This window comes from Anolis sagrei, chromosome Y (genome assembly GCF_037176765.1).
Source record: "Anolis sagrei isolate rAnoSag1 chromosome Y, rAnoSag1.mat, whole genome shotgun sequence".
NCBI classification, from domain to species: domain Eukaryota; kingdom Metazoa; phylum Chordata; class Lepidosauria; order Squamata; family Dactyloidae; genus Anolis; species Anolis sagrei.
Window position 1 is genome coordinate 12260178 of NC_090035.1, and position 13295 is coordinate 12273472.

The 13295-nt window shown below is 42.4% G+C and overlaps 2 protein-coding genes across 3 annotated transcripts in view; one reads left to right on the forward strand and one right to left on the reverse strand.

Annotated features, from left to right (window-relative positions):
* LOC137095129 (lethal(2) giant larvae protein homolog 1-like) overlaps positions 1–6997 on the forward strand; it is a 65207-nt gene extending 58210 nt beyond the window's left edge. For both annotated transcript variants that reach the window (XM_067461422.1, XM_067461423.1), the window contains exons 20-23: positions 405–499; positions 3316–3439; positions 3606–3685; positions 4802–6997. In XM_067461422.1, the coding sequence (XP_067317523.1) occupies positions 405–499; positions 3316–3439; positions 3606–3684 (298 nt within the window). In that variant the 3' untranslated portion in view covers position 3685; positions 4802–6997. The remainder of the gene's footprint in view (positions 1–404; positions 500–3315; positions 3440–3605; positions 3686–4801) is intronic.
* A 2265-nt stretch (positions 6998–9262) lies between these two features.
* The window catches only part of LOC132782109 (protein flightless-1 homolog), a 48698-nt gene continuing 44665 nt past the window's right edge, over positions 9263–13295 (reverse strand). The window contains exons 27-30 of the mRNA XM_067461551.1: positions 13096–13202; positions 11948–12053; positions 10065–10130; positions 9263–9789 (exon numbers count right to left, since the gene is read on the reverse strand). Of these exons, the coding sequence (XP_067317652.1) occupies positions 9655–9789; positions 10065–10130; positions 11948–12053; positions 13096–13202 (414 nt within the window). The 3' untranslated portion in view covers positions 9263–9654. The remainder of the gene's footprint in view (positions 9790–10064; positions 10131–11947; positions 12054–13095; positions 13203–13295) is intronic.

Sequence of the window (13295 nt, forward strand, 5' to 3'; positions counted from 1 at the left end):
TCAAAGAACATTCTGAACCCCGCCAAGGTTAGATATTGGGCCAAACTTCCCACACAGAACCCCCATGACCAACAGAAAATACTGTTTTCTGATGATCTTTGGCAACCTCTCTGACACCCCCTCACAACCCCTCCAGTGTTGAGCAACACTGTTGTAGTCTTTTACCTATGTTTTTAGTCATTAGGTATTTTAAGCAGTTTTTAACTGTTCTAAATTGTATCCATGTGTGTGTTTAATCAACCGGATGTTCTTAATTTCATTACCTGCATTCCTTGTACACCTAGGGTGCAATAAGGGTCTTTGGACCATGATAAAATGTTGTTGTTGAGAAAAGGTTTTACCCATTGCAGTCTTGACCCTTTTTTCAAACCAGAATGGCCAACACCGCTTCCTTGCTCTTTCAGAAACAACTATGCCTTGACGCCCAAACTGAACCAGGCCAATGGGACCCACATCGTTCGGAGTTCGGACCCTAATCGCTCCCTCTCCAGCATCGAACGTAAGCGAAACCCATTTTTCAGATCTGTGACCGTTGCTTTTACAGTCTAACCAAACCGATTGATGGCATCCTGAATCAAACCTTGGGTTTGAAAGTTGTGTTATCCTTGCTTGGCTGTCCTAAACGTATTATATTCATTTACTTTACTTCCTCCCAATATTGGCAGCTAAATTCTCTTTAAAGAGTCACTTTGTGTTGTTGCCGTGTGCCTTCGAGCCATTTCTGAGCAATTGGACTTTATTGCATGCTAATAAAACGTTCCCGTTCTTGCCCATTTGGTAACTACATGGTTCTGTGTCCATTTGTCAATGACATCCAGATTATGCATGGGATGTCATTACCTTATGGTCAGGACAGTAAGAAAGGCGCAGGTTTGCAGCTTGAGAGTTCTCCTGGATTTATCGTTGAGCCTGAAATCCCAGTTTTCGGTGGTGGCCAGGGGAGCTTTTGCACAACTAAAACTTATGCGCCAGCTGCGCCCACCTCTTGGGAGGTCTGACTTGGCCATGGTGGTCCATGCTCTTTTTACATCCCAAATAGACTACTGCAACATGTTCTATGTGGGGTTGCCTCTGAAGACTGCTCGGAAGCTTCAGCTAGGCCAGCGCTCAGCAGCCAGGTTACTTAACGGGAGTGCACAATGCCCTTGTTATACCTGCTCCACTGGCTGCCTATTAGCTTCCAGGCACAATTCAAAGTGCTGGTTTTGACCTATAAAGTCCTAAATGGCTCTGGCCCACTTTACCTGTCTGAATGTGTCTCTCCGTATGAACCATCAAAGACTTTAAGATCATCTGGGGAGGCCCTGCTCTCGGTCCTGCCACCATCGCAGTCGTGTTTGGTGGGGATGAGAGACAGGGCCTTCTCTGTGGTGGCCCCTCGGCTGTGGAACTCCCTCCTTAAAAAGGTTAGATCTGTCCCTCCCTCCTGACTTTTCGCAAGACACTTAAGACTTGGCTGTGGGAGCAAGCATTCGCAGAATAGATGGTTTTTATTGGCTTAGATGATGTAGCGAATTTGTTGATCTATGTTAAATTTTTGATGTATATCTCTATGTTGCAATGTGGCAGAATTGGCAGAAATAGATTAGCAACAGTAGAGGCAAGATTAATTTGCATAAGTGCAGCCGATTGGTCGTATGCAGATGAGTGTAAGCCAGGATTTGAAAGGGCCGCTGAGCCAAAATGGCAGTTGGGGGGAAGAGAGCTGAACATTCCAAAGGGGCGGAGTTAAGTTTAAAAAATAGGCAGAGAGTCAGATTAGTTCAGTTAGCGATTCCTGTTTGTGAAGGACAGTTAGGAACTTCTGTGAGAGAAAAGCAGTTAGGAAAATGATACTTAAGTTTTAAGGAAAATAAAGAAGTGCCAGTGTGGTTTAAGGCGGAATATAGTTCTGTCAAGAGTATATGAAAAAGTAACATATTTGTTGATGTGAAACAGTTGAAGTTTAATAGGAAAAGTTAACTAAGTGAATGATATTGAATGTAAGACTCAAGACTGTAACAGTACACACAAATGTAACCATAAGCGTTGGAGCCAGAAGCTATAAATAAACTTTGTTACTTCGTTTACTACAAGTGTGTCTCAAGCCTGTAATATAAAAGCCTCAAGGAAAAAGCTCACAAGAAAGTCCCAGCCAATTTTAATTGGGGGGGGGGGGGGATACATCAATACATAACTGTAAAAAGATTTAAAAGGAAATATTTTTTCCCCACATCGACACACATAAAAAGATACCTGAAAGTAGTGAAATGTCATCCCAGATGATATTGTATGGACCGCATTTTTTGGACTGATTTGGAGCACGTTTTAAACTTGGTGAACTGTTTTTAAATGTGTATTTATTATCATTTTATGTAATTGTGTATTTTATTGGTGTTTTTATATTGTTGGAAGCCGCCCCGAGTCCCTCATCGGAGGTCGAGAATAGGACAGAATACAAATGTTCTAAATGAATAAATAAATAAAGTACATGAAGATGCGTGAAAGCAACAAAACTCTTGGGACCAGCAGTAGGATTTCAGACCAGTTAAACTCTATGCTAGGAGTCCTCATCATTTTAAAACAGAGGGCCAGTTTAGGTTCCCTCAGACTGGCTATAGGATGTTGTTGTTGTTGTTGTATGCCTTCAGGTCGTTTCAGGCTCAGGGCAGCCCCAAGGCAGCCCTCTCAAATAGTTTTCTGGTTCAGATTAATTCATCGGGGATTTGCCTTTGTCTTCCTCTGAGGCTGAGATGGGGACTAATGTTTAATTGTTGATGTTGTAATTTGTTTTAATTGCTTTATTCTTGTCATGTGATGTTTTGCATTGATGTTGTTAACTGCTCTGAGTCGCCTGAGAAAGGCTGAGAAGAGCGGTATATAAGCAAAGTAAATCAATATTAAATAAATTTGCCTCAAGTCATCCAGTGGGTTCAGAGCCACAGTTCGAGGTTAAAACCACTCCACCACACTTCCTTACTTATTTTTCCTATCTACCTTTCCATCTCATTTTCTTCTCTTTCATCCCTCTTGTCCCTACCTTCTTTTTCTCATTCCCTCTCTTTTTCCTACCTCTTTTTCTTCCTTCTTTTCTTTTTTTCCTCTCCGTTTTCCTCCCTCCATTATGGAGGGAGCAAGAAAGTCTGGAGAGTATCTGTCCATTTTGGAGGAAAGCAGTGAGAGGAAAGGAAAGGAGGGTTAAGGAAGCCAAAAGAGGGTAGTGGTAGCAGTGAGTCTAAAGTTTAGGGCCAGGGAAATCTCTTGTCGGGCTAATTCTGGCTCGTGGGCCATGCTTTGAGGGCCCCTGCTTTATGCGTATCACTCTGCTTCTTTAAGGATCTCCTGAAGAGCACCAAGCGTCCTTTTCCCCAACGCCGGTCGACTCCCCCAATAACAGCATCGACACCCCTCTGGATATGACGGGAGACATCACGGCGGAGGAAGTGAAGGACTATTTGGCGTAAGTCTCTCCGGAGAAGCGGGAGTATTGGGAGTTCGGAATGCTCCCCTTCTTTTTCATGTGGTAACAACCGAAACTCAAAATAGAAAACGCTTCTGGTCCTGAGCATTTCGGAGAAGCATCTTATAAGCGAGACTAATACAGTGTTTTTTTCACTATCTTTCAGGCCTTCAGAAGAAACGGAGAGAAACCGGAGGAACGTCAACGAGGACGAGGCTCGTTCTCCGGGGATCTTAATTAAATGAGGTATGGACCAAGACTGCACCAATAACTATGAAACATATTGTCCTTGGGTTGTTTCCGAATTGATTATATCATAAAAACACGGGGAATGTGTTGTCAAAGACTTTCATGGCTGAGTTGCTGTGAGTTTTCTGGGCTGTCCGGCCATGTTCCAGAAACATTCTCTCCTGACGTTTCACCCACATCTATCGCAGGCATCTTCAAAAGTTGTGAGGTCTGTTGAAAACTAGGAAAATGAGGTTTATATATCTGTGGAATAATGTCCAGGCTGGGAGAAAGAACTCTTGTCTGTTTGAGGCAAATGTGAATGTTTCAATTGGCCACCTTGATAAGCATTGAATCACCTTGCAGCTTCAAAGCCTGGCTGTTTCCTGCCTGGGGGAATCCTTTGTTGGGAGGTGTTAGTTGGCCCTGATTATTTCTTGTCTGGAATTCCCCTGTTTTCTGAGTGTGGTTCTTTACTTGCTGTCATGATTTTAGAGTTTTAGAGAGGAAACAAACAAGGCAAGCATCCTCAGAGGTAGTGTGGTCAGTTGAAACATTCACACCTAGCTCCAGCAGACAAGAGTCCTTTGTCTTACCCTGGTCATGCCACAGATATATAAACCCATTTTCCTAGTTCCAACAGACCTCACTACCTCTGAGGATGCTTGCCATAGATGCAGGCGAAACGCCAGAAGATAATGCCTCTAGAACATAGCTATATAGCCCGAAAAAGCCTACAACAACCCAGTGATTCCGGCCATGAAAGCCTTCGACAATACATGACTTAGATTGTTTATATTTTTATGAGATGTGTTTTATTGTTTACCTGTGCAGCATTTAATTTTTGCCATATTTGTTAGCCGCCTTGAATCCTTTCTCAGGTCGAGAAAGCTGGGATAGAAATGAAGTAAATAAATCCTGCAGCACATTTTGCGAGAGTTTTTCAACAAAATATCTCATTGAGTCTCCACTAATTCGACATAGTTTGCACCACAAAAACTAATTTTCTGGAATGGGAACAACTACTTTCAGCGTAAGGACCCTATAATTAAACAGGAAATATTTCAATCCAGGAACAGATTCTTTTCCCCAATTGTGTAGTAACTATAACAATAATATAATTTCCTATTACAGAGGCGGAGAAGTCATTGGAAGGAGGCAGAAGCGACTTGGGACTTGATTTTGCGACAAACTCTTTGAAAGACGCATTTTTGCCGTTTCTCCATTATTACGCAAGGATCAACAACAAGTGAAATTATTACCTTGAACTCAAAAACCTTCTTGTTTTCGGTACGTTTCCGAATTTGCCTCTCAATCCGTCTTTCTCGGAAAAAAGCCTGTGCCATGTGTTTACGACGGGCCAGTTGCGTTGCGCGAAAGGAACCCGCGGCGCCTCTTAATCATCCTCCGTTTTTGGAACGCAAGGAAAGAACGGAACCGAGTTGGCGCCGTTTCTTTGGAGCGAAGCCTCAAATGAGCTCTTAGGAAAACAAGTAGCTTTTTATATAGGATCTTTGGAACCTCGGAATCCTTTTATTGTACGATTTTTTGTTTTTCCCTCGGGACAATAACACATAAGTATTTTGACCTATTTCCAGAGCCTTTGGATTGGGAAACCGGACGGAATCGGTACTGAGCCTACTCCCCAAAAGCTCCTTTTTGGAGCCAAATCCTGCCTTTTTGGGGTCTGGGAAAATGACTTTTTTCTAAGGGTTTTCCTTTTATTTGATGGTCTTTTTCTTGAAGGATTCTTCTTACGAAGTCTTTTGGGGTTTTGAGCGAGTTGGGGTCCACTTTGTGGGGAAAAGCAGACTTCGGGGAAACTTCGATGCACAAACAAACCTTGGTGCTTGAACCAGAAAAAAATAATAATGTCAGAATTCACGTCCTTTTCCTGCTTTGCTGTTTGTATTCGTCTCAATGTTTCGAGGAAAATATGAATTTTTCGGACATTTGGGCAGGATTTTGGTCACTTTGTAAGGTATGTTTCTCCACCCAAAAAGTCTTCTTTTAACAGGAAGAGTATACAGAGCCTAGACTGGATTGCAAAACCTATCGTCCCTTCCTCTGCACAGCCAATTTGGGGGAGTTAATGATTGCTTTCGGACATCTGCATGATTTCTCTCTTAGCTGCATGCAGTTCGCGGCTTCTTGAAACAAAGCTATTCGGAGCCCCTCCAAGTGGGACTACAAGTCCCATCCTCCCTTTGCCATTTCTTGGGATACGATGGGTTTTGCAATTCAGGTTTAATTTCACTTTTGGATTGGTATGAACAGGGTAAGTCTAGTGTGTGTTTGGATGTTTTTGGACTGTGCTTCCCAGCGATTCGAGGCGAAGGTGCTGAACGCTTGGCCTTGCAGTCCAGAATGACCGAAAGGGCCACCTCATTCCCATTTCTGATCAAAACCAAGGCTTGCGTTGCTCACGTTTCATCCTTTATTGGTTTCGTTACGTCTTTCATCTGTCATTTGAACCCACTTCCCTTTCCCCACTTTGTTTTTATTTCTTCTTGGGTTTTTCGTTCACATTCCTTCGACTCAATTCCGGTGCCAAAAAACAAAAAGAGGTTGGGACCATTACTTCTCGCATGGGATTTGTAGTCCACAATCTCCCCAGTCCTCGTGATGCATCCATACTTGCCAATTGCAGCACATCGAAACCCCTTTAACTGTCATAACATTCTGGGATGTGTAGAGAAGTCTCAGAATTCTGTCACGACAGTTAAAGCGGTATCAAACTGCGACAGATTCTGCAGTGTGGATGTGTGTTTTTCCCCATCCTTCTTCCTGGGCCTTTTGTGCCTAGGAAAGGCTGGAAAATATAAAGAAGGTCATGTATGTATGTGTGTGTGTGTGTATCTCAAATCATTTGGTCTCAGCCTAAGATAAGATCCAGTCTTAGATAACGGAGTTTTGCGCAAAGTTAATGGGTCATTCCTTTCTCCCCAGTGACGACTTTGCAAGAAATTCGGAATATTTCGGTACAGTTTGCATTCCCTTTCTCTCCCTTTGTTTGTTTGTTTGTTTGTATGTGTGTTTGCTTGTGTCAAAGAGAGCGAATGGAGTGTCTAAACAGGGATGAGGAATTCGTAGCGGAAATGTGCCATTGTGTGTCTTAATTTCCTTTTCAATGAATTGCGGAGGGGAGGGATGGAGGGAGGGAATTAGTCTCCTTGGTAGAATGTACCCTCTTATTGGGAATCATTTTTTTTTTGTTCCGGTCCAGATAACGGATTTAGCCTTGTTTAGCTATTAATACAGGTTTTTAATAAACGAAACAAGAAAAAAAAAAACCACCCCCAAATAAAGCATTTACAGTAATATCTTTAAGGCTGTGTGGCTGTCTGTCTGAAAGAGTCTTGGATTGAAACAGAAATGTTCGATTTCTCTTAATACATTTGTATTTGCAGCTTCTATCCTGGAGTAAGTGAAGCCTCTGCATTTTTGTCCAAACACTATTATTATTATTACTATTATTATTATTATTATTAGGAGCCCCCAGTGGCGCAGTGGGTTAAAGCACTGAGCTGCTGAACTTGTTGACCGAAAGTTTGCAGGGTCAAATCCAGGGAGTGGGGGTGAGCTCCCACTGTCAGCCCCAGCTTCTGCCAACCTAGCAGTTTGAAAACATGCAAATGTGAGTAGATCAATAGGTACCGCTCCAGCGGGAAGGTAACGGCGCTCCATGCGGTCATGCCAGTGACCACATGACCTTGGAGGTGTCTGCGGACAACGCCGGCTCTTCCGCTTAGAAATGGAGATGAGCACCAGCCTCCAGAGTCGGACTCAACTGGACTTAATGTCAGGGGAAAATCTTTACCTACCTTTACCAATTATTATTATTATTATTATTTGAAACATAACAAGATGAATCCACAGCAGTCACTCTGCTGGCTGTTGCATTGGATCACACGTCTTGTCAGCGCCAATTGTTTTTAAGTGCAGGCCAAGGTCTTTAGGGATTGCACCCAATGTGCCAATCACCACTGGGACCATCTTTACTGGTTTGTGCCAGAGTCTTTGCAGTTCAATCTTTAAAACCTCATATCGTGTCATCTTTTCCAGTTGTTTCTCTTCAATCCTGCTGTCACCTATTATTATTATTATTATTATTATTATTATTGTATGCTAATTTGGCAGGACCCCTCAGCACTGCTAATATGACTAATGAGAGCTCTCATAAATCAGAACCAGAGCTGCAATATCATTTTGGAATGGAAATTTCCAGCACTTTGGATATGGCCTATTTTAACATTTGGACTAAAACCCAGAACTGATTTACCCGTATAGCTGATTGGGCTGGGAATACTTTGCTGTGTTTTGTATTTACTGCTATTGTATTACGATGCCAACAGTTATTCCCCATTGATTGTCATGCAATGTTGGGATTTGTAGTTCAGGGAGGGAACATAGTATTTTCATTATAAACTAGTTGAAGTCCCTAGCAATGCCCGAGTTAGGCATTTTGTAAATATAAATTTTAGTAGTAGTTATGCTTTGGATTTTGTCATTTGGGAGTTGTAGTTGCTGGGATTTATAGTTCCCCTACAATCAAAGAGCATTCTGAACTCCACCAATGATGGAATTGAACCAATCTTGGCACACAGAACTCCCATGACCAACAGAAAATACTGGAAGAGTTTGGTGGGCACTGACCTTGAGTTTTGGAGTTGTAGTTCAACTACATCCAGAGAGCACTGTGGACTCAAACAGTGATGAATCTGGACCAAACTTGGCACGAATACTCAGTATGTCCAAATGTGAACACCAGTAGAGTTTGGAGAAAACAGACCTTGCTATTTGAGAGTTGTAGTTGCTGGGATTTATAGTTTACCTACAATCAAAGAGCACTCTGAACCCAGCCCACAATAGATCTGCACCAAATTTGGCACACTACCTATATGGCCAATATTGAATACTGGTGGGGTTAGGGTGGGGGGGACGGGACTGTTTTTTTTAATTCTGGGAGTTGTAGATCACCAACACCAAAAAGGAAGAGAAGGGCAGGTGGAGAGATCTTCAGCCTTCTCTGCCAAAAGGGTTCCTGAGACCACCAGATATGTGTTTTCTGGTGGGCTTTGGCGACCCCCCTCGTGACCCTGCCAGGAGTCCCAAACTCCAGGTTGAGATACACTGAGATAGACCCATATCTACACAGATCCATAACTTCATATCTACATGCCTTCATAGATGAATACCATCATACTCATATAGATCCATACCTACATAGATCCATACCTACGCAGACCTGAATCTACACTTCATAGACCTATACCTTCATACCCACATAGATCCATACCTTCATACCCACGTAGATCCATACCTTCATACCTATATAGATCCATACCTATGCAGACCATATCTACACAGATCCATACCTTCATAGATCTATACCTTCATACTCACATAAATCCATACCTTCATACCTACCTAGGTCCATACCTACACAGATCCATACATCAGATAGATACATACCTACCTATGGGGGTCCATAGGCACATTAGCAAGGGGGCTCCATGGGGAAGATGGCCAAAGACACCTTCCTCCACAGATACATGCTTTCTTACCTACATCCATCCATCCACCCAGAGAAACGTATTTTCAATTTTATTATATAGAATAGAATACATAAAATAGAGAGCTGAAGTCTCAGTGGAAGAACCCGGATCCCAGCCGCAACATTTCCCAGAAAATGCCTCGGAAACATCACTGCGCTAAGAAAAACAAGTGCGGAGAGCGGTGCGACAGTGTTTGGGTCTAGAAGGACACTCGGGAGGTGGGGCTTTGATTCAAAGGGGTGGGGCCTGACTTAGCTCCACCCCCAAAGGGGAGGCACTGTGGTTGGATCCACCTCAAAGGGGAGGTGCCTCTCCTGGCTCCGCCCCTTCTCGTAACATCTTTTCCGGTGCGCTGCTGCTTAAAGGAACAGGATAAATAAGGAAAGGGGCTGCCTATAGAAGGCCATAGTAGCCAGTCCTGGGTGCAGATTAGGCAGGGGGTTTCCGGAAAACACTCCAAGCGTGGAAGCAGCGGGTGAAGGCGGGTGGCTCGTTGCCCTTCCGGACGAGGCGGAGCTTCCTCGGTTGGGCCGTCTCTTTGGAGCGCATGTGCTGGATGTAGACCTAGGAAGGAGAAGAAGGGTTGCTTACCTGTAATCTTCTTTGTTCGAGTGGTCGTCTGTGAAATTCGCACATATGGGCACAGGAAACATGTGCAATTTCACAGAGACCACGAAGGAGAAAGGTGGACCCTTACAGTATGGCTAAACAACATCCCACCCATTAATTGTCCCTTAAACAGGAATTGTGTGGCGAAGAAAAGCCCATTACTTAAGGGACTCAATCTGGGAACACAACTCCCATCATCCCCAGCCACATGGAGTAGGAGTGCTCCGTACCTGGCATGCTTTGAGACTCAGCTTGATCTCCACTTGGCTTGTCTGAGTCCCGACCCACATATACACCTGTGAAAAGATACATGCAATTATTATTATTATTATTATTATTATTATTATTATTATTATCGGGTTGTTGTAGGTTTTTCCAGGCTATATGGCCATGTTCTAGAGGCATTTTCTTCTGACGTTTCACCTGCATCTATGGCAAGCATCCTCAGAAGTAGTGAGGTCTCACCACCTCTCACCTCACTACCTCTGAGGATGCTTGCCATAGATGCAGGCGAAACGTCAGGAGAAAATGCCTCTAGAACATGACCATATAGCCCGGAAAAACCTACAACAACCCAGTGTTTCCGGCCATGAAAGCCTTCGACAATACATTATTTTATTATTATTATTATTAGTGGGTAATAAATTTGTATTATTATTGTTGGGTAATAAATGCATTATATTACTTTCATTAAAAGTGAACAATCAATTCATTATATTGTTGCATAATGCATTACATTATTATTATTATTATTATTATTATTATTATTATTGTATTGTTGAAGGCTTTCATGGCCAGAATCACTGGGTTGTTGTAGGTTTTTTCGGGCTATATGGCCATGGTCTAGAGGCATTCTCTCCTGACGTTTCACCTGCATCTATGGCAAGAATCCTCAGAGGTAGTGAGGACCTCACTACCTCTGAGGATGCTTGCCATAGATGCAGGCGAAACGTCAGGAGAGAATGCCTCTAGACCATGGCCATATAGCCCGAAAAAACCTACAACAACCCATTATTATTATAATTAGCAGGTAATTCATATTATTATTATTACTACTACTATATTTGTAGGGTTTTCAGTTGTATATTGTTTTTAGCATTCTTAGCTGCTTTGAGCCTCTTAAAAAGAAAGATGCAATAATAGTAGTAGTAATAGTAGGGGACTCAGGGCGGCTTCTCATAAGTGATGCTGTCAATGTATATATTCGATTAAAACAGTAAAACTCAATTAAAGCATTATAAAAATTCATCAATAAATTCATATAACATTGAATCAACAATATTGTACTGTTTTTACCATTATTTGCCGCTTTGGGTCTCTTAAGAGAGAAGCAAAGGGCTATAATGATAATAATTATTGTTGTCACATATTACAGTGTTTTAGCATTGATAGCTGCTAAGAGAAAATAAGGATATAATAATAATAATAATAATAATAATAATAATAATAATAATAATAATAATAATAATGTTAAAAAATCACATAGTCCTAGACACTTGGGAAGTGTTTGACTCGTGATTTTGTGATTCGAAATCCCGCATATATATATCTCGTTTGCTGTGACATAATGTGTTTTGTGTCAGTAAAATTTTTTATATATATATATTGTTTGCTGTGACATAATGTGTTTTATGTCAGTAAAATGATGATGATGATGATTTAGATAATAATAATGAGGATTTAAAGATGGAACTGCAAAGACTCTGGCACAAGCCAGTCAAAGTGGTCCCAGTGGTGATCGGCACACTGGGTGCAGTGCCTAAAGACTTTGGCCTGCACTTAAAAACAATAGGCGCTGAGAAAATTACCAATTTGTCAGCTGCAAAAGGCCACCTACTGGGATCTGCACGCATTATTCGCCAATACATCACACAGTCCTAGACACTTGGGAAGGGTCTGACGTGATTGAATACAAAAGTTTTTAATTGCCCTACACTTGTCTCGTGACGTTTTGTATTGATGTTCACCACTTTGAGTCGCCTGAGGGCTGAGAAAAGCGGTATATAAATAAAGTAAAGTAAGTAAAGCTTTTGTAGGTGGATTGGTTCTGCAACCTGACCATCGTATCTTTGGATTTGGGGCTTCCTCGTCCCTGGACCCCGAAGGCACTCACCTCCCGTCCGTTGTCTAGGAGCATGATGTCGTCATCCGCAAGATCATCCTGGCAGAAGTCCGAACATTTCTCTGACACGGCAAAGTAGCCCTTCTCATTGGAGCACCTGGGGAAGCAAGGCCCCATATTTACATAAAGACGGTAAAGTCTTGTTAATCACTGTGACTGGGTGGACTACAACTCCCACCAGTCTCACCCACCCAGTATATGAGGTCCAAAGTCTAGAGCCACCACCCAGAAGACCTTGTCTCCTCCAATGTATTTCTATCCCTATATCAATGGTTCCCAACCTGTAGTCCTTGGACCACGAGTGGTCTGCAAAAACCAAAATCTGGTCCGCGGCCTCACCATTACTACAACATTCCAATGAGAGTGACTGGTCTCACAAAACCCTCTTATAGTGTCGAGGCTTATTAAATATATAATTTTTTTTGGGTGAGTGAGCAGATGGGGACAACTGGATGGCATATGTTCTGTATCAGAATATATATATATATTTCTATATATAGATTCTATATATTTGGGGGGGGGGAGTGAGCAGATGGGGACAACTGGATGGCATATGTTCTGTATCAGAATCTAGAGCTGATAAGCTCCCATCTGTCAGCTCCATCTTCTCATGCAGGGACATGAGAGAAGCCTCCCACAGGATGGAAACACACCTGGGTGTCCCCTGTGCAGTGTCTTTGCAGATGGCCAAGTTTTCAAAGGAGTCCTTGCCGCCCTATATGAGAGCCATTCGTGACTTAGGGCCTTTTACCCTAGCACTCAAGGCCTGGCTTTTTACTAGAGCTTTTGATCTTTGTTAATTTTATCAATATCTATGTGTATGTATTTTTATCCTTTACAATTTTAGCTTGTAAAGGATGCCTAGAGCATCTTGGATGGAGGGCGATTAATAAGTAATTAAATGATGATGATGATGATGATGATGATGATACTTATGGCCTGGGAGCACAGGCAGGTAATTCTCTTATGAACTGAGCCTTTCCTTTATCAAACAAGTTGCTAACCCTATTCTTATTAATAATATGTGTGTCCCGATATAGTGGACTCAAGGTGATCAACAGCAAACTACGACACAAAACAATTAAAACAGCGTATTCTAAAAACTTGAGAGGGAGGAAAGGATTAGGATTGGTCCCCACCTGAAGAGGCGCGAGTACTTCATGTATTCGGCGTCTCCGTCGTAGGGTTTCTGGGCCCCGATCCCGACCCAGAAGAAGTTCTCGGGCTCCTCTCCTTCGTTTATCACCTGGAAACACACAGAGAAGGAAGGGTTGAACAGGTGGGATTCTCAAAGTCAGCATTATACTAGAATATTATGCCAATAAATAAGTTTTTGCTT